General features: G+C 46.4%; 1 protein-coding gene across 1 annotated transcript in view; it reads left to right on the top strand.

Annotated features, from left to right (window-relative positions):
- The window catches only part of LOC308133031 (ubiquitin-conjugating enzyme E2 E2-like), a 38,037-nt gene that overhangs the window by 12,212 nt on the left and 4,873 nt on the right, over window positions 1-20,952 (top strand). The window contains 3 exon segments of the mRNA XM_080500287.1: window positions 11,310-11,317; window positions 11,320-11,441; window positions 16,713-16,860. Coding sequence (XP_080356413.1) covers window positions 11,310-11,317; window positions 11,320-11,441; window positions 16,713-16,860 — 278 coding nt within the window.

The raw sequence follows: 20,952 nt of genomic DNA, 5'->3' as shown, positions 1-20,952 counted from the left end.
GTACCGTTCTCTCTCTTCTAACATGTGTGAATGGACAACCACCCAGAACGGCCCCTGTCTTATTTTTCCCAGTGATGAGATATTGGGATGTGCCACGTCGGCTAAATAAATGTCCGCTCCCTCGCTAGTCGACACCGGAGATGTTAGTCAGTTAAACCAATTAGTGTGTTGTTCAGGTCTCGGGGCCCACAGAGCTGTCGCATAGCCACCCGCTGGCGCAGCGCTCTGCAATCCTGCCGCGTTAAAACTGCAAAGTTAGAAGAACGTCCTTCAGCAACTGAGGCTGGGGAGGGGAGGGGGGGGGGGGGGGGGGGGGCAATAAGCACTGCAGTGATGAGTAAACACATTTGACTCCTTCATTTATATGTTAACTAGTAGGGAACAACGCCTCCCGCTTCTTGTGGCGTCAGAAACACAGTTCGACATGTTTACTTGGACATATTGTGATTGGCTATAAGAAGGTTCCAGGGCGGGGAGGAAATGACCCCTGCAGGCTTGATTGGCAATTGAGTTGAGTTCAAAGAGGAATCCGTCGTGAATCCTCGTTCCGTTTCTCACACGACGTCGAGGGAATACAGCCGATCCCGTCCGGCAGCTCACTTCCTTCTGATCACTGACCTTTCAGGTAATAAGTTCATGTCTTCAGCCAAATAGAGAGTTTCCTGGAGTGAGACAGGCCTCAGCAGGCAGCTGGACAGAATCACAAATATTAACCAGTGTACTGTCCACTAATTTAGCTCATAAACTGTAAAAAGCTGCAGTTTTGTCTCTTGGGGCAAATGGTTGTTGTGTTCCCCCCCCCCCCCCCCAAAACAATCGTCACCCCCCCAGCCCACGCCTCCCAAGCAGTTTTATTTTCTGAAGCGGAGTGCCTGTAAATCCCCGGCCTGTAAACCAATTTGCACGTCAGCACAAATTGTAACTTGTTTTATTCAAGCAAGGCTAATGTTTATAATTACCCCACCACATGCACACACATGCTTTTCACTCCCGTGTTTGTATGGCTTCTTAAAAAGCAACCCGCTGAGCATTCGTTTTGATTTACGCGTGTTTGCGTTTCCTCTTTTTAACCAACTTTGTAGGTAATGCAGTCTGTTTATATATGCTCCCCCCCCCCCCCCCCAATATTTATGTTGCATCTTCTTTCCACCCTTTGGTGTGCTGCACCGCTTTCTTGGCTAAGTGATATTTTTATGACTCTATGATTTTGAGCCCTCCTCTATATGAAGCCTGTGTATCGTGGTAATGATGTATACTCTGCATTATTAATTTTTTAGCCCGAGGCGAATCTCGACGCTGGCAGCGCAGATGCGGAGCTGAAAAAACTGCTTACCGTTCCAAAAAATGTGCGCCGCGCCTCTCCCCCAAGCATCCTGCAGAACGGGAGAGGAAATCTGAGGATCATTAACAGAGCCCTCACTTTATTTACTGCTTTGTTAGCGTGACTTCAAACCCCGAGCTTCCTGGGTAAAAGGGGGAAAAAAAAGGCCAGCTCTTTCCAAGCACGTTTGCTGGGCTCGATGCTCGCTGCTGTTTGGATTGATGGAGCCCAGCACGCCAGGTTTGTCTCCCTGTGGGAAGAAACTGCTATTATTCCCTGGGACTTGGAGAAAAGCATGCATCCACCTACTCGCCTATTTTTTTTCACCCCCCCCCCCCCCCCCGCTTCCAGAATAGATCTTCCGGTCAGTAATTGCAGTATTCATTGTAGAGATGAACAATAAAAGGGCTTGATTAAAAAAACAAACCGTGTCATTTGGGACAATAAGGAGGAGGGAACAGAGGAAGGGAGGTGTCGCCTCGGCTGCTGAGCCGCACAGTAATTGGTCTTGGGGCTCTTTCACGGTTGGGGGGGGGGGGCGAAAGCAGATTGCTTCATTAAAGTTCCTCTTCTGATAACCGCAGCAGCCACACTGATAGAAAGGAAGATCTTAACTGAATGACTGGATGTTGAAGGGGAGGGGGGGGGGGGGGGGTAGTGTCTGTGGGGACTGAACTGGAATGGCGTATAATGCAGATAATGGCTTTATTTGCGCTTGGCGGTATTCACAAGCTCCCAAAACATACTGATTCACATTCAATTACTGCTTTACTCTCCCGTTTTATTCATCCGCCTCTCGGTGCAGGTTTTTTTTTATTTATTTACCTGCTGGCAGTGTGACGGCTGCTTTCAGAGCGCCGTGGTTTTTGTGCTCCGTGGTTTGGCTCGCCCACACATGAGCAGATGATGACTGAGTGTTTTGTTTTGTCACCTTTTTTTTTTTTTTCCCCAAAATGTTTTCGTCAATGTAATATTCTCCTAATCTGACCTGCTTAAATCTATAACCTGGCCTTTTCTGTCGTCAAGCCCTCCCTTTAGACTGGAGAGGTGCCTGTGTGCGCAGGTTCCCGTTTCACTGAGCACGCCAGCTGTGGTTAGCTTGGAGTCGTGCCGCTTTCTTCGGCTTCCTGTTGTGACCCGTTTTTAAAGCAAAATCCATAGAAATCCTTTGTACCAATCTTCAGCTTGTGTGCTCAGTAAACACACAGAAGCGAGCGACGCTGTAGTGTTTTAGAATGGACTGTTTTGGAGCAAAGGATGAACACATTCAATACTGGGTAATCAGCAGAACATGTTTACATAGCCGTTATCACGAAGGCCATCACAACATTTAATGTAGACATTATTCCGCATCCCGTTTATGTTTTTCTGCAGCAGCGATGTGCTTTTCCGTGGAGTTTTCACAAATCAGCCCGCCATGTTCTGACACCGCGTCATATTGCATCAACAATCATCGACGCGCATGTCTCCTCGGACGTGTTGCTGGCGTCTCCAGAAGGTTCTGGAAACGCCAGCCGAGCTTCAATTCCTGTACGAGACCCAAGAAACCCCCTTCTCTCTCTCTCTGCACCGCTGAGTGCAACCTAAACCTCTTCCTCTTTGCTTTGCTTTTTCTTTCTATCCAGTTATTTAACAACCTCAACCAAATAGTTTTTGTCAGTCAGCAGAGTCGAAGAAAGTGATTTGGACCTGAACATGTTAATGGTACAGAGAGGGGAAAAAAACCCACATAAATATCAATAACTCCTCAGTTGGACTCTTCTCTTTACACAGGGGTTGAGTCGTAGTTTGAGCCTTTTCCTCCGAGCTCCTGTTGCCTTAAATTGGTCAAACGTGACTAGAAATCACTTTTAGGTTATTATTGTTGTTGAAAAAGAAGTGCAAGATTCCTACTATTAAATGTTGTAGGTGTGTGTTGGGTGCCCACACACTGGCCCCAGTATAGAAAGAAACAGCAGAAGACCTAAAGCAGCAGCCCGTGGAGAGTTTCCAGTGTCGTCGTCCACAGTGAAAGAGGGATTTGTATATCGTGTGCCGACATAACAGTCACTACGAGACTCTGTGACCACACTCAGTCATACTAAGCACACATGGCGGTTTGTTGCCGCTGTTCCCCTGCAGCTGTGGTTTCAGCGCCTGCGTTCTGTAATAGTGGTCGCTCGCAGCCTTGTGTCTTGATGCCGGGAGCTAAAACCCTCTTAACTCTCATCCTGTCACTGCTGACGAAGGTTTGGCATGTGCGCTTCTCATAACCGTAACTCCTCGCGCAGGGGTGTCAAACACCTTTTAGCGCCGCGGCCCCAGTTCATCTGGAGTGGGCCAGATGGTTCTACTAGTGCCGCTGTAGCCGGTAAATCTAAACTGTTGAGCTTTCCTTTGTTGTGGCGCAGGCTATATGTGAGGGGAATGTCGAGATTTTTGCAAAAACCAAACGATTATAACAGAAAATGACTACTGTCTCCACATGAAGCCAATTTTAGTGGTACTTTATGGTGTAAAATAAAGCAAAGTGCCGTTTGTACAAACTTGTTTGTGGCTTTGAGACTAATGCTGGTTTACTAGCTTTCGGGTCTGAGTGTTGTGTCTGCTGTTCTTCAGAAATGTGTTTAAAAAGTCCGTTTTCTTTGAAGATTCTAGCAATTTGCTTGGTGGTTTGGAGCCTCATGTGGACCAGTTTTAACCCTTATCTGACATCCCCCCCCCCCCCCCCCCCGTGAACAATCAGGCCGTCCAATAGCAGATAAGACTCCCGTACATTCATAACACGGCTTCTCAGTGCAGATAAAATAGAGCTGAAAGGTATTGAAAGTTGTCTTCGAAACAGGAGAACCACTCACTTATTGCACATTTTCTGACAACTCTACAGCTACAAAATCCAAAATAAATCCAGGCAACCCCTGGCCTGACATTTCAATGGCTTTAAGATTGTGCTTTATTAAACGTTTCATCCGGAGGCCCATCTGCAGATTGTGGGAGACGGCGGCATATTTTCACACCACTGCTCTTTTTATCAACTTAGCCCCATCCTTGATCTGGCTCTGGGTGACAATAACCAGGAGATAGTTTATCGACGTGGAGATTAGCCCAGCTCTCGTGTTGCACGGCGAAGGCTATCTGTTAGCATTGGCGTCAGTCTGCACATTTGCTGTGTGGAGGGAAAGGGGCAGCGTGTGTGATTAATCGCACGTAAAGGACACTCTCATACTGCGCAGCATCCTGGGGAGGGAAAGGTCATTCAATATATATGGAAATTATTATTGTGGCCTGTGATTATGGGGCACAGCTTGGATAGTTTTTAGGAACTGGAAAAAATGAAGGCAACAAAAACAAAGAAAAAAGATAAAGTGAGCCTGTGTCCTCTTTATGTCCCCAGAAGAAGCAGCTTTCGTAATCCTCCTGCTATGAGAAGTGGAATCTTCTGGTTTTATAGCATCCAATCCTCCTCAGCTTCTGCCTCGCAGACTAGTTGTTTATTTATTTATTTCTGTGTGTGTTTTTTGTGGAGGAGGGAGCGATGAGCAAGGTCACTGCGCGATGCAATTACTGCTCACAGGTACCACAAACACTGACTCTTGTCTGAGTCACGCCGACGACAAGGTGCCGAGATCCTCAGCTGGGTTGGGTTTTTTTTTTTTCCTTTTGAAAAGTAAACATTAAAAAAAAGGGGGGGGGGGGGGGACCTCCCAAGACTGCGGATGGGCGTTTAAGCGCTATTTTAGTGGCGCTGCTGCAGAGGAAGGAGTGCAGCTGTCAAAGTGGGTATCTGCATGAGCGTAATCCCAGAGGACAGGGCCGTGGCAGGATTCTCACGGACACCCGCACACTGATGCCTCCCAGACCCCTGAAACAAAATGACCCAAATAGCCAGTGAATCAAGGCGTTTGGCTGACGCTGCACTGCAGATGTAGTGTTATTTGCACGGGGGGGGGGGGGTTACTGTTATTGTAGCCTCCCGTATAGTCCCATAAGTAGCTCGGTTACAGTGGTGAACTGGAGGTATGTGTACAGGCTGTACAGATCTCTCAAAGAGAAGATAGCGGGGTTTGTCTGCAGAGAGAGCAAGACAGAAGTGACATGTAATATTTATGAGGCTGTCAGTCTCCATTTGTGGGCCGGGGCCTTCAATTCACATTGATCCACTTTTGTTTTTGTTTTTTTTAAACCACGGGGGCAAACATTGCGATACAGAATTCTCACACGGTTCAAAGTTGCACTTGTGAGAGCTGAAATTTACAAGGTGCTCTGATCACCCTGTAATTACAACAATTGGAGGCCGTCCACAGCAAACCGGTTCACCTAACGTGTTGTTTTTGGCCTCTCATCCACATGAGGCGTGTTTAGAAACGTCTTTTTTTTTAACACAGGACCCAGAGTGGGGAAATTGTAAAAACCATCTAAAGACAATCATCTGTGGGGGAAAAAGACTTAATCCCCCCCCCCCCCCCCCCCCCCCCCCCACCTCCCCCACCGCGGTCCGTGATGTCGTCAGATAACCACAACGCTCAGGGACTACATAAGCTACATGATGCTAACAGCAGGAGTGTGGCCATAGACCTATAGAACTAGAATTATATACCGGTTTATGAGCAGGATTCGTCATCAAAATTTCTATGTGCTTGTTCTTCTTCTGCGCTTTTGGTGTGTTTGGTGAGTCCCAGCGCCCCCAAAGGCCTGGCAGGTGTACTACAGGCCTGCAGCCTGGTGTTGCGCAGCGTCCATAGTGCCGTGTGGACGGAGGCCGGAGGAGAAAGGAAGATGTGGATGTACCCTGAATGTGTTGGCAGGAGCACATATTGTATAGTGCACAGCGATTAACCTGGGACGAGGAAGCGTGAGTCATTTCCCTCCCGATGTCGCCGCGCAGCACCGCCATGGCGAATGGAGTCGCCACGTGAACGCACAAACTGACGGACGCGACTGAAGATTCTCGCAAAAAAAACTGAACAAAACTCCTGTCAGATGGTGAATGAGCTGGCCCTCAACCAGCTGCAACAAAGCGCCACAGGAATGGTCGATTGGGGGGGGGGGGGGGGGGGGGGGTCTCCAGGCAACCGCCAGCGGTGGCATGCACATTCAGCTATTGACTTAGTCTTTGTCTGCAGCCCTTGTGCAGTTGTCAGATCCCCTATAGCGCTCTGGCTGCTGAGGAAGACCTGCCAGGCTCATCTCTTATCGCCCCTCACGTCCGCCTCCACCTCCTCAGTCCCACAAGAAATGAGCACCTGCTTCTATTTTAGGGGTGTTTGGGGGGAAATGAACTCGTGGTGCGTCTCTCATCGCTGCTGAATTGTGTCGCCATAATAAGAAGCGTTACCTTGAGGTGTGCGTTTCAGTGAGGGAAGAATGAGCAGTCTTTTTGTGATTCTCTCGACGGCACGGGGGGGGGGGGGGGGGGAAGAGAGAGAGAGCATTGCGGGGGCCAACAAGTGGTCAGGTTCAATCCTCAGGCACGTTGGAAAAGCTTTCAATGCTCTCGGGATCGCCTGGTGAAGCTCACACTGACGAAGCACAAAGGAGAGAGAATTTTCTGTGAAGCTCGGAGTAAAAAGTGGTGCATTAACTCTCCGAGCTCATGTTAATCATATTTTACATGACAACTCATTGACTGGCGGGGACTTGCGCATGTTGTATTAAATAGCCGCGCGGCGGTTCAGTGGTTGGCGCTCTGACGTCACTGGATCGAGTCTTGGCCTCCATGACTTTCCCTTGTTTTTGCGTTCGCCCCCATTTTTAGTGTGGGCTTTTCTCAAATACTCTGGTTTCTTACTACAGTCCAGAAACGTGCATTTGAAGTAAGATGTTCAACCTAAAATGACATCGTCGGTGTGTGGGATGGATGGATGGTGGATGGATGGTGGATGGCTGGATGGGTGGATGGATGGATGGATGGATTTCTACCAATAATGCTTGTCCTCATTCTTCTTTGAACACGTTTGGGCCTTTTCAGCTCAACGCACACTCCCTGAGGACGATGCAAGCTGCTGGCTTCTCCACCAAATCGTTGTGTTTCAAAAACAACCCAAAATGTGTTTGAAAGAACTTTTGGTTCCTCAACAGAAGCTTGAACGGGACAAACCTCCGTTTGTGTTTTGCCCATTGTGTTTAGTAGTTTTACACAATTTGAGCGAAGAGGAGCCAACATGTTTTATTTACAATCTGGTTTCATTTGTTGAAGAAAAGCAGTTGCTGGTGTCTTGTAACTAAAACCCTACCAGCCATACCAGGGGTGAGTTAAAGAGTTCAACCTGACTCAGATCCCGCGTTCTACTACGACTGTGTCGTCTGGACGTGAGCAACAGCAAAGACTAATGAAGAATTCTTGTACAACTGAATTGTAATTTTTTCTCATTATTAAACAAAGAACCACGTCTATAGATAAAGAGCAACATTTATTACATAATGCAGCAAATGATCACATTTTCCACAAAAAGTGGACCATGTGATAACTGTCGCAATATGTAACAAGTTATTACAAAACGTGGCATTATTACCTAATGAGTTGAACCTTTATTACATTATTAAATATTGCACCACTATTATTTTTTTTTAAAATGCCCCCATAGAATATTTTTTTGTTCAATTCTGGATGTTTCACGACCAATTGCATTATTCATAAACATTGCATTTTAAATTTTTTTTGTTGTTGACACAAGAACATAAAGAATGCCGATTCTTGAAAGATCCAAGAACAGAATGTGACTGGACACTTGTTCAATGAGGCGTGGAATTAAATTAGAATTTATTTTTGGATACCGCTTGAATTCCAGAAAGAAAAAGAAAAAAACCCAGAGATTGTTCAACCGTTTGCATGTTTCCATCTTCGGACGAAGACACGGATTCTTTGAAGGCCTTCAGGTTTGTGGTGTTGAGACACGCTGGACGCACATTCTCACAACCTGGAATTAAAGTGAATGTTTGCTGCTTGAAAATAAAAGTTAATTTCAAAAAACCAAAAAGCATTTGGTTTAGTCGTTGGAGTGTTTCTTCATGTGGTGGTTCAACATTCCACTTCAAGCTACAGGAATGATCATTTGAAGGATGAGCTGTCAAAACACTTTATACACATGAAATATTACAGGATTACCCAACATGGTGCTTTACCTTTGGTTGCGTCAGGCGTGGAAATACACATCGGCGGCATTACAAAACACTCCAGCAGGAATGTGTGTGTGCGTGTGCGGGATCGGCGTGGTTCTGGAGGACGTTGCGTCGGCACACCCACTGTGTCATCATTCCAGGGTGGGAGACGCTTGTTTTTCCTCCTCTCTCTTCTTCTTTCCCTTCTTCCTTTTGTAATCGTGGGCTCCGAGTCTCACTCGGCACGTCTTCAGGCAATCGGTGAATTGAAGAATCTCAGCTTGTTCCTGTGCAGATTAGCAACGGCGCGATGAGGAATCGCACGCGTGGTTGAGTCCAGGAGAACCCTCCGGAACCCTGACGTGATAATTTGGCAGTTTTAAGAGCAGACCGGAGAGAGATTTTATTGAGTCAAGCACGGGCTGTAATTTATTCGACAAAGCTTTGGCTGCATGACGTCTCGTCTCCAATCCCCCCGTTCAGCCTGGATTAAATCACGTCAGTGGAGATATCACAGTCCTCTCTAATTGTACACAACAGAAGGCTGCAATACCAGCCGAGTACCGACGGCACTTTGTGGCGCGTCTCGCCCTCGTTTATGTCGTTGTGGGGGGGGGTTTGATGCCTTTGTGGCTTTATTCTTGTGGAACTATTTGTGCCTGGCAAAGCTGAACCAAAGCGCCCATCGTTTTCAACACACTTCTCTGGCATGTGCGTCCTTTAGGACAAGTTCTCCTCTTGCGCCTATGTAGGCCCTGGTCTGTCCGTCCACCTCGGGACCACTTCCACTACTGCAACACGTTCATGCAGCGGCTCTCCTTTGGTTGTGTCGACCAGCAGAACTCTGCAGACCTGTTCAACCTTCATCCACAGAGGAGTGACATCATCAAGGGTAACATCCTGCTTAACGTGTAGAATTGACCCTCAAGGTTGGAACATCGGTCGTATACTTTTAACAATAAGAGAGAGGTTTTCACCGAGATCTGGAAGTATTTATATTGTGTTAATATTTGAATTTTCAACCCAAAAAAATGAAGAGGCAGGAAAAGTGTACCTCAATGTTTTTTTTTTTATTATTTTGTTGTTGTTCTCTTTATTTATTTTGGGGTTTTTTGTTTTTCATTCAGTGTTCTTTTTGTTCTTTTTGTTTTTGGGGTATCTGTATGTTTGTAAAAAATATAATTGGAAGAAAAAACTGTAGTTGAAGTGCCAAATATTAGAATATATCAAAAGTACCAATACCAGCATCGTGTATCTGGGTCAATATTATCTAAAGGTACTTGTCCAAATACCTCCACACCTGATTCCACTTTACAGCTTCTATTTATCTTTTTAAACATAGGTTGGGGTTTAGTTTTTTTCTTCTTCTTCTTCTTCATTTCTACACGGCGCTTGTGGTTCCAGCAGAAGCAGCTCACATGTTGATGCATTGCTGAGTACACAGGAAGCTTAAAAAGAATGTACACCAAAGGTTACTGCAGTTATTTCATCTCGGGTTCGACCACAGAGTCTCTGACAGACGTTGAGGTCCCCCCCCCCCCCCCCCCCCTCTCGTTCCCTCGTCGAGATTAACAGACAAATGTGTGAGTTTCGTCACTCAAACCTTGCCGCCGCAGCATCAAGTGAAAGCGCCTTGCTCTTGCGATTTTGCTTCACGTTTGTACAGTAAAGGTTTTGAGAGCCTCCATTAATTTGTCACAATGTGCCGCCACACCGTACGTGAACAAAGACAGACCAGCAGTGTCCGGCGTGGCACATCCACTTCGTTTGATTCTGTATTTTCAGACAAAGAAAAAAAAAAAAAAAAGGTTCTCTTTGTGTCTGTAACAAAAGAATCCACCTCTGAGAATTTCCTATCAACATGGTGTCCTGATGTAATTCCCTCAAGAAGACGGAATCATAATTAGCTAATTAAAGACGGCTTAAGTGAGGGGCAGTGTGGAGAAGGGAAAAAAAGAAGCAGATTAGTGGAAATTCGAGTGTGTTGAAACTGAATGGGGGGGGAGGGGGGTGTCTTATTTCTATTTAAGGCGAATGATCTACGGTCAAAGGAAACCTCTGGGTCACATGCTGCTTTTAACAGCTTGTTGTTTGATGCGATCGCACGGACGCTTCCAGGAAATGTCTGTCTCACAATATCGCTTTAAATAATAGTGAAGAGCCGTGTGTGTGTGTGTGTGTGTGTGTGTGTGTGAGCACATCTGCCAGCAGTGGAGGGTTGGCTTTAAACGCCATCCCTGGTAATTACATGAAATGTGAGGGATTGTCCATTGTCCCGGGCTTTGTGATCTGGACATTGTCCCGGTCTTTCCTCCTGGCTCGGTGCCAGATCAGGGTCTTACCACAAACAACGGATGAGGGGGGGGGGGGGGGGGGGGGGGGGCTAATATGGAAATGGCATTAATTACCAGGCCCAACAACAGATGTGACCTTCAGCCGCCACTCGGCATAAAAACTCATCTGGTGAAGAAAAACAACCGTCTCAGATGCGAGATCGTTTTGAACCCATCAGCCGATGAAGACCTTTTTTTTTTTTTCCTTACAGGAACAGTTTTCCTTGCATTCTTTGTTTTTAACTCGACTCTCACTTGTGTCAGAAAATCTGAGACGCTTCATCATCTCCCGATTGCCGGAAACGCAATTTAGCCAAATAGAAATTTTGAACGAGAATGTGAATCCTGCTAAAATAGCCTTGAAGCAAAAAAAACAAAACAAACCATCACGTCTTCAGCATTCCTCAAATCTCAGTCATTAACTTGTCAGAAGCGAGCATTACCGCCTCAGCTGCCCCCCCCCCCCAAAAAAAAATCTGCCAGGCCCTCCGGCAGCTTGAGCACCGGGGGATGTGGATTCCGGCGCGTCGTGCTCATTAACATATTAACCAGTCTTTTGTTTCCATTCCCCCCCCCAGCGCTGGCCCCAAGGAGACAACATCTATGAGTGGAGGTCGACCATCCTGGGGCCGCCGGGCTCCGTGTACGAGGGGGGCGTCTTCTTCCTGGACATCGCCTTCACGCCGGACTACCCCTTCAAACCCCCCAAGGTCAGCGGCCCCGCAGGCGCACGGCTCTTGGGGAAACACACGTGTGTTTGAGTCGCAGCCGGATTATTGACGGCACCGCACCACGCCACTTGTGAAAGACTCTGGAAAAGGGTGGAGAATAAATCTGGGTCGTTTGTTCGTCTAGGGGGAGAGAAAATAAACTAAAAGTGGGCTTGGCGTGTGGGTGACGTCGCAGTATGACTGCTGCACGGCTGGTCTTGGACACGTGTCGTCACCAGGGCGGGGCACAACCAGCCAGACGCCTTGTTCATCAGGAGGACAAGACTGTTGATTCACATGAAACATTTCATGGTTGAATTTAACGAAAGCAGAGAGGGAAATATCAAATGAGCTCATGTAAACACAGGTAGACAGCGTTTTAGAGAGATTTACTGGATATCTCTAATTAACAGTTAATAACTGGCACACGGTTAACTTTTTGCAATAGTATCGTAAAATGTGCAAAACAACAGAAAGTCTGGCGTTCAACCAAAACCACACCAGCTGCAATGAGAAAATTCATCATAGCCTCGCTTCATTTGAAGTTTTGAGAACTATTTCATTTTCCACCGGAAAAGAGGAAACAGTGAAAACGATGCAGTTTGCATGCCAGGCCATGAGGTGGTGCTGTTGGTGGGATTATTATGTAATGAAGCCACACACACACACACACACACACCATGGCGAGGACACAGGACGTCCATATGGACAGACAGCCAGGTTACATTGTTATTGAAGATCAAACCACCAGGTCCCAGGACAGCTTGGAAAGGGACTTGTGACGTCACTGTGGAAGCAAACAGAACGTCTCTGTTTCCATGGACACTGAATCAGAGCATTTTCGAAAAGTTCCACACTGGGAGCTGTTTTATGAAGGGTTGTGTTTTGCAGCGGACCCCAGAATGCAACAAAAGTTTTCAGTTTTCACTTAAACGTCGTCCGTAAACGGAGCCTTTATTTCAGTAAATGGTTGAAACTGCTGAGCCGCCCTAACAAGTAGGTCTCAGGATGTTGTTTATCCACACTGACAGTTGTTTGCTTCTGCTTGGAATCAATAGAACAACCTTTTATTTTGGTTGTTTCCATTATTCAGTGACCTAAAACCATAAAACAATGTTTAGATTATGGAGCAAACCGACCAATATAACTGACCTTCCATTTCCTCACAGTCATTAAGAATCCTAAAGTAGGATCCGACAGGTCTTTATGAGTTTAACAAGACGACAAAGTTCGACTGTTTAAAAGTGCAGGTGGAAGAGCGTTTCTTATTATGCAAGTTTAGCCTGGCAGCAATCAATGACTTGATCTTAACTCCTCCTCATTAGACATTAGCAAAGTATCAATCTTAACATTTTCAAAGTCGTACCACTGAGAGTTGGCAGAATCAGTTGAAAACCTGACGCTCTGCGACCATAAATGTCCCGTCCTCCTGGACTGACGGAGGGAGTTCTCCATCAACGAGTGCCTACATCGCCGCTGAAGGTCGGACAGGAAGTGGCTGCCGTGCTGGAGCCCTAATGCTCGTTAGAATATGCAATAATGATTCAGCTCCTCGGCCAGAATCAGGGTCGGCTCCTGGCGGCGCCGGCGTTTTGAGGGTCTATATAGGAGGAGCGGAATCCATGCGCTTGTTTAACGACGGCACGACGTGACGGGAAAGCAGAAAGCATTTTACCATGGTGGGACGGTAAGATCGTCTGTTGTCGCCGCTCTATTTGCGAGCGACTGTTGTGACCAGTGCAGACGGTCTGGACGCTGAACCGCCCGTCGCCTCCGGGACGTCTTGCTCTTGTTTCCACGCTGCGTCTTCCTGGTGGCGAGGAGACGTCGTCACCAGCTCCGGCTGGCGGACACAATCTCCTTGTAGCTCGCACTGCACCCACTTACCCTTCTCGCTCGGCCTTCATTCCCCCCCCCCCCCCCCTCGGTGTTGCGCACACCCCTCCCCATGCTTCCTCACTCTCTCCTCTCCCTCCTTCTCTCGCCCTTTGTGCAGTGTAACCACCAGCTCTGTGTTTGACAGCAGACTCAAACAAATCCACAGGCTCCGGCCCAGCTTTCTGTAGCCAGAGGGGCTCGAGTGTTTCCGCCCCCTCCAGTACAACCCCCTCCACCCCCACCCCGCCTTTCTGCCCCTCCAGCACACTGTGATCTGCAGCCAAAGCCCCCCTCACAGCCAGCGTTTCGGCCCACAGCCACCATACCCTCCCTCTCTATAGAAATGTGTGTCGGTGGCTGAATGCCCCCGGACCTCGGCCTTCGCCGTCTCTCCTCCCTAGAAACCCTCCGACCCTGAGCGCTGAGGGCCGCCGTCCCCCCCCCAGGCCACCAGGTGGCCGCGTCTCCGTCCCGTTATTTAGAACGGCCCGCTTCGCGCGGCTCCCTGGGAATGCCAGGGGCTCATTAGACGCTTCCTCCTCCGGGGTGGAGGTCAGCGGGGCCAGATGTTGGCGAGCGGAGGAGCGGGGGGGGGGGGGGGGGAAACCGGGGTGTCAAGTGTCGGCTCTAGACAGACGTGGGGCTCAAATCCCAGCCCAGACGGCAGACGTAAACAAGTGAGGCGCTGAGTGGCCGTTAGCTGGTTGGAGGTGGTCTGTGACGGAGCGTCTGCTATTCCGGCGGGTTTCAGGGGGGGGGGGGCTGCTATGAGCCACACGTCAAGGAACTAATTGACACTCGGACGCCGGACTGCAATATTCAGAGTGAACAACAACACTGCCATTGTTGTTTCACACCAGGCTGCCCTCTGCTGGCCGGCCTGCAGATTTCATGTGAGACCTTCTCAGTCAAACTGTCTTTTTATACCGATAAGAACAGACATGTATTCAAAGTTTGAGTGTGTTTTTATTGCTTTTGCAGGTTTGCACACATTCAATAACATTAACTAATCGTGTCCAGATCCGTTACACTGGAACCGTGTGCTAATGAGAATAAAGGCCAGAGCAGCTTTTAACTGCCCCCCCCCCACACACACTCACTCATTATTACTCATGAATATAAAACTCACAAGGTGACTGCACCATAAGTGATCATTAATTTTAAACAAAAAAAATTCACCTTGACAGATATGAGCTTGTTAGAAAACGTTTTAAAACATAGTTTGTACTAATCTAGCTCGCATTTTAATATTTTGTTTTCTTTTTTAGTAAAGTAGTATTTTAATTAAATATCCAATATTTGTAATGTTTTTAATTATAAGATCGGCAAGAGAAAGCAGAAATCTTAATCGCTTGTTGGATGTTAATTAAAGTGTATTATCGGCGCTGTTTATGTCGTAACTTAGTCTATTGTAACATGTCATTCATCTCTGTTTCAGTTAGAAGTTCTAAAAATGTTCTCATAAAACAATGAAGGTTTTTGAGAAGACCAATCTTGATATGTGATAGTTAAAGTTAAACTGCAGCTAAAACGATTACCCCAAATTCATGAATCATGAATTTCTTCAGTGGTTTTCCATGTGAAACCTAGTGGACATAATGAATTAAATGGTCAAATGCAGTCGTACCCCAGTCAAAATGCTACGAATGAGGAGTTCTGGACAGTTTAATGAGACTGAAATGACCCGAGTCAGCAGAAATCTTGCGGATGCTTTGAGACCATCAGGTTTAGAATATCGGCTTGTGATGGAAGCGTCTTGAAGTAGCGGTACCAGCCGTTAGCCGTTAGCCGCCTGAACGCGGCGCCGTCGGCGCTCTGCAGTTTTGGCGACGAGCCAGTTGGGTTATCGGTAGTAGACGTGAACACAAATGAAAAACGATAACATCTGCAGACCGAGACGACTCCAGCGTTCTTTTTCAGACGTGTTGAAAACGGATGCAATGATAAACATGTGGGGGGTTAAACACTAAAAGGGTCTCATGACAGGGTCTCATGACAGAAGAAGGAATTGCCCCAGCAGGGCGCATTTATCATATCAAAGCACCCTTCACGTGGCGGCTCTGCTCCGTCGCCTGGCCAGTTGAGGGAGTGGATCAAATCCCAGAATAGAAAGGTATTTAGAGCTTGAGGATCGTCCACTGACTCTACATAGGAAATGTGTTTCACTCCTCCACTTGACAAGCCCTCAAAGCTTCTTCACTCTTAATCATATTCACCAGTGGAGGCTGAGCGAAGAGGGAAGTTTTGTTGTTCAGTGTCTTGCTCAAGGGCACTTTGACACGTGGACAAGGGGGTATTGGGAATTGAACCTTCAGCTTTTCTATTTAAAGACAAACGTCTATCAACTGCCCCCTGGACTCAGCCTCCTCTCTAAACCTTCTCCCACTAATTCAGGCTCCAGCCAGAGCTGGAAACATTGATGGGTTTACAGGAGAAGTGGGGCTTTTACATTGGGGTTGTTGAAGTTGGGATCATTTCCCTGCATCCAGCTCAGGCTGGGAGATTTGGCTTAAAGAAAGAAAAGGAAAAGACGAGTTTCAATGTAGTTGTTTTCCTCAATGCACTTAAAATTGACTGCAGGCATCAGCTATGTTGTCAAAACCTCAACTTTATTGGTGTGATTGCCCCCCCCGAGTTAAAACCATCCCAAAGTAAAAAGTAAACGAGGCGCCGTCATGCAACAGCAACTACGGAAACCCACAAGGGAATGTAGAAAAACTGTGTGTTTGGTGGGGGGGGGGGGCTGTCTGTTGGCCATGGTGGGAAGTGAAGCCAGATTTAATTCGGGCAGCGTCATTCTTCACTGAAACGTTTGAACTCTTCATTTTGCGTCCGTTGGCTGCGACTGTAAAGGTCGTTTCCTTTGATGGCGCTGCTTTTCCAAACGGCAGCTCAGTATTCTCACTCTGTAAACCACAGGTGGCACGGATTTGATTTAAACCGCCGCCGCGCGCTGAGTCCAGTCACAAGGCGAGTACAGCCGCATTCATCAGACGCTATTAGTCGCATTTGGCCTTTTTCTTGGGCCTTGAAATGCCAAGTTTTCTCCATTCTCTGTGAGCTGTGCTCTTATCTTCAACACAGGAAACTTCCCCAAACATCACAATTCCCCCTCTGCACCTCAGTCATTTCTATTTTCAAGTCATTCTGTGGCGATTTGTTGAGGATTGAGACACATTTATCCTCCATTCCATTTCAAACGGCTCCCAAACCCGAGGAATCTGGGATTTTCTCACCGTGAGGCGAAAGTCTTACCCACTGATGTTTCAACATGACGACATTGAGAGGACGTTTTTTGATGGAGGCTCCTTTTTAAAATTGTGAAAAAGAAAAGAAAAGGCTTGGCACCGTTTCAAACCCCGCCTGGTGTGTGTGTGTGTGTGTGTGTTGCAGGTGACGTTCCGTACGAGGATCTACCACTGCAACATCAACAGCCAGGGTGTGATCTGCCTGGACATCCTGAAGGACAACTGGAGTCCAGCGCTCACCATCTCCAAGGTGCTGCTGTCCATCTGCTCCCTGCTGACCGACTGTAACCCAGGTGAGGACGCCTCGCCTCACACCTCGCCACGCCTCTTCATACCTCCTCACACCTCGCCACGCCTCTTCATACCTCCTCACGCCTCGTCATACCTCCTCACTCCTCGCCTAATTCTAATGTGTTTGGTTGTGGCCTGTTGAATCTGCTTGGTTCCTTTAATGATTCTCCCATATTCCAGTTACTGTGCTGAAGTCTGGGGTCGTACTTCTACCAGTACCACTAATACTTCAACCAGCACCACTAATACTTCTACCAGTACCACTAATACTTCTACCAGCACCACTAATACTTCTACCAGTACCACTAATACTTCTACCAGGACCACTAATACTTCTACCAGTACCACTAATACTTCTACCAGCACCACTAATACTTCTACCAGTACCACTAATACTTCTACCAGGACCACTAATACTTCTACCAGTACCACTAACACTTCTACCAGCACCACTAATACTTCTACCAGCGCCACTAATACTTCTACCAGTACCACTAATACTTCTACCAGCACCACTAATACTTCTACCAGTACCACTAATACTTCTACCAGTACCACTAATACTTCTACCAGTACCACTAATACTTCTACCAGGACCACTAATACTTCTACCAGTACCTCTAATACTTCTACCAGAGCCACTAATACTTCTACCAGAGCCACTAATACTTCTACCAGTGCCACTAATACTTCTACCAGCGCCACTAATACTTCTACCAGTACCACTAATACTTCTACCAGCGCCACTAATACTTCTACCAGTACCACTAATACTTTCACCAGCACCACTAATACTTCTACCAGGACCACTAATACTTCTACCAGCACCACTAATACTTCTACCAGTACCACTAATACTTCTACCAGGACCACTAATACTTCTACCAGTACCACTAATACTTCTACCAGGACCACTAATACTTCTACCAGCACCACTAATACTTCTACCAGTACCACTAATACTTCTACCAGGACCACTAATACTTCTACCAGTACCACTAATACTTCTACCAGGACCACTAATACTTCTACCAGAGCCACTAATACTTCTACCAGTGCCACTAATACTTCTACCAGCGCCACTAATACTTCTACCAGTACCACTAATACTTCTACCAGCGCCACTAATACTTCTACCAGTACCACTAATACTTTCACCAGCACCACTAATACTTCTACCCGGACCACTAATACTTCTACCAGGACCACTAATACTTCTACCAGGACCACTAACACTTCTACCAGTACCACTAACACTTCTACCAGTACCACTAATACTTCTACCAGCGCCACTAATACTTCTACCAGCGCCACTAATACTTCTACCAGTACCACTAATACTTCTACCAGTACCACTAATACTTCTACCAGCACCACTAATACTTCTACCAGTACCACTAATACTTCTACCAGCACCACTAATACTTCTACCAGCACCACTAATACTTCTACCAGCACCACTAATACTTCTACCAGGACCACTAATACTTCTACCAGAGCCACTAATACTTCTACCAGAGCCACTAATACTTCTACCAGCGCCACTAATACTTCTACCAGCGCCACTAATACTTCTACCAGTACCTCTAATACTTCTACCAGTACCACTAATACTTCTACCAGTACCACTAATACTTCTACCAGCACCACTAATACTTCTACCAGTACCACTAATACTTCTACCAGTACCACTAATACTTCTACCAGTACCACTAATACTTCTACCAGGACCACTAATACTTCTACCAGTACCTCTAATACTTCTACCAGAGCCACTAATACTTCTACCAGAGCCACTAATACTTCTACCAGTGCCACTAATACTTCTACCAGCGCCACTAATACTTCTACCAGTACCACTAATACTTCTACCAGCGCCACTAATACTTCTACCAGTACCACTAATACTTTCACCAGCACCACTAATACTTCTACCAGGACCACTAATACTTCTACCAGCACCACTAATACTTCTACCAGTACCACTAATACTTCTACCAGGACCACTAATACTTCTACCAGTACCACTAATACTTCTACCAGGACCACTAATACTTCTACCAGCACCACTAATACTTCTACCAGTACCACTAATACTTCTACCAGGACCACTAATACTTCTACCAGGACCACTAATACTTCTACCAGAGCCACTAATACTTCTACCAGTGCCACTAATACTTCTACCAGCGCCACTAATACTTCTACCAGTACCACTAATACTTCTACCAGCGCCACTAATACTTCTACCAGTACCACTAATACTTTCACCAGCACCACTAATACTTCTACCCGGACCACTAATACTTCTACCAGGACCACTAATACTTCTACCAGGACCACTAACACTTCTACCAGTACCACTAACACTTCTACCAGTACCACTAATACTTCTACCAGCGCCACTAATACTTCTACCAGCGCCACTAATACTTCTACCAGTACCACTAATACTTCTACCAGTACCACTAATACTTCTACCAGCACCACTAATACTTCTACCAGTACCACTAATACTTCTACCAGCACCACTAATACTTCTACCAGCACCACTAATACTTCTACCAGCACCACTAATACTTCTACCAGGACCACTAATACTTCTACCAGAGCCACTAATACTTCTACCAGAGCCACTAATACTTCTACCAGCGCCACTAATACTTCTACCAGCGCCACTAATACTTCTACCAGTACCTCTAATACGTCTACCAGGACCACTAATACTTCTACCAGTACCTCTAATACTTCTACCAGTACCACTAATACTTCTACCAGTACCTCTAATACTTCTACCAGTACCACTAATACTTCTACCAGTACCTCTAATACTTCTACCAGGACCACTAATACTTCTACCAGGACCACTAATACTTCTACCAGTACCTCTAATACTTCTACCAGAGCCACTAATACTTCTACCAGTACCAGTAATACTTCTACCAGCACCACTAATACTTCTACCAGCGCCACTAATACTTCTACCAGTACCACTAATACTTCTACCAGCGCCACTAATACTTCTACCAGTACCACTAATACTTCTACCCGGACCACTAATACTTCTACCCGGACCACTAATACTTCTACCAGGACCACTAATACTTCTACCAGCGCCACTAATACTTCTACCATTACCACTAATACTTCTACCAGCACCACTAATACTTCTACCAGCGCCACTAATACTTCTACCAGCGCCACTGATACTTCTACCAGTACCACTGATACTTCTACCAGCACCACTAATACTTCTACCAGCGCCACTAATACTTCTACCAGCGCCACTAATACTTCTACCAGCACCACTAATACGTCTACCAGTACCACTAATACGTCTACCAGTACCACTAATACTTCTACCAGTACCACTAATACTTCTACCAGTACCTCTAATACTTCTACCAGTACCACTAATACTTCTACCAGTACCTCTAATACTTCTACCAGTACCACTAATACTTCTACCAGGACCACTAATACTTCTACCAGGACCACTAATACTTCTACCAGTACCTCTAATACTTCTACCAGAGCCACTAATACTTCTACCAGTACCAGTAATACTTCTACCAGCACCACTAATACTTCTACCAGCACCACTAATACTTCTACCAGTACCACTAATACTTCTACCAGGACCACTAATACTTCTACCAGTACCACTAACACTTCTACCAGCACCACTAATACTTCTACCAGCGCCACTAATACTTCTACCAGCGCCACTAATACTTCTACCAGTACCACTAATACTTCTACCAGCACCACTAATACTTCTACCAGTACCACTAATACTTCTACCAGTACCACTAATACTTCTACCAGTACCACTAATACTTCTACCAGGACCACTAATACTTCTACCAGTACCTCTAATACTTCTACCAGAGCCACTAATACTTCTACCAGAGCCACTAATACTTCTACCAGTGCCACTAATACTTCTACCAGCGCCACTAATACTTCTACCAGTACCACTAATACTTCTACCAGCGCCACTAATACTTCTACCAGTACCACTAATACTTTCACCAGCACCACTAATACTTCTACCAGGACCACTAATACTTCTACCAGCACCACTAATACTT

Source organism: Blennius ocellaris (assembly GCF_963422515.1).
Source record: "Blennius ocellaris genome assembly, chromosome: 8".
Taxonomy (NCBI): Eukaryota; Metazoa; Chordata; class Actinopteri; order Blenniiformes; family Blenniidae; genus Blennius; species Blennius ocellaris.
The sequence above is the reverse complement of the archived record's forward strand: the minus strand, read 5'-3'. Positions and strand labels throughout refer to the sequence as shown.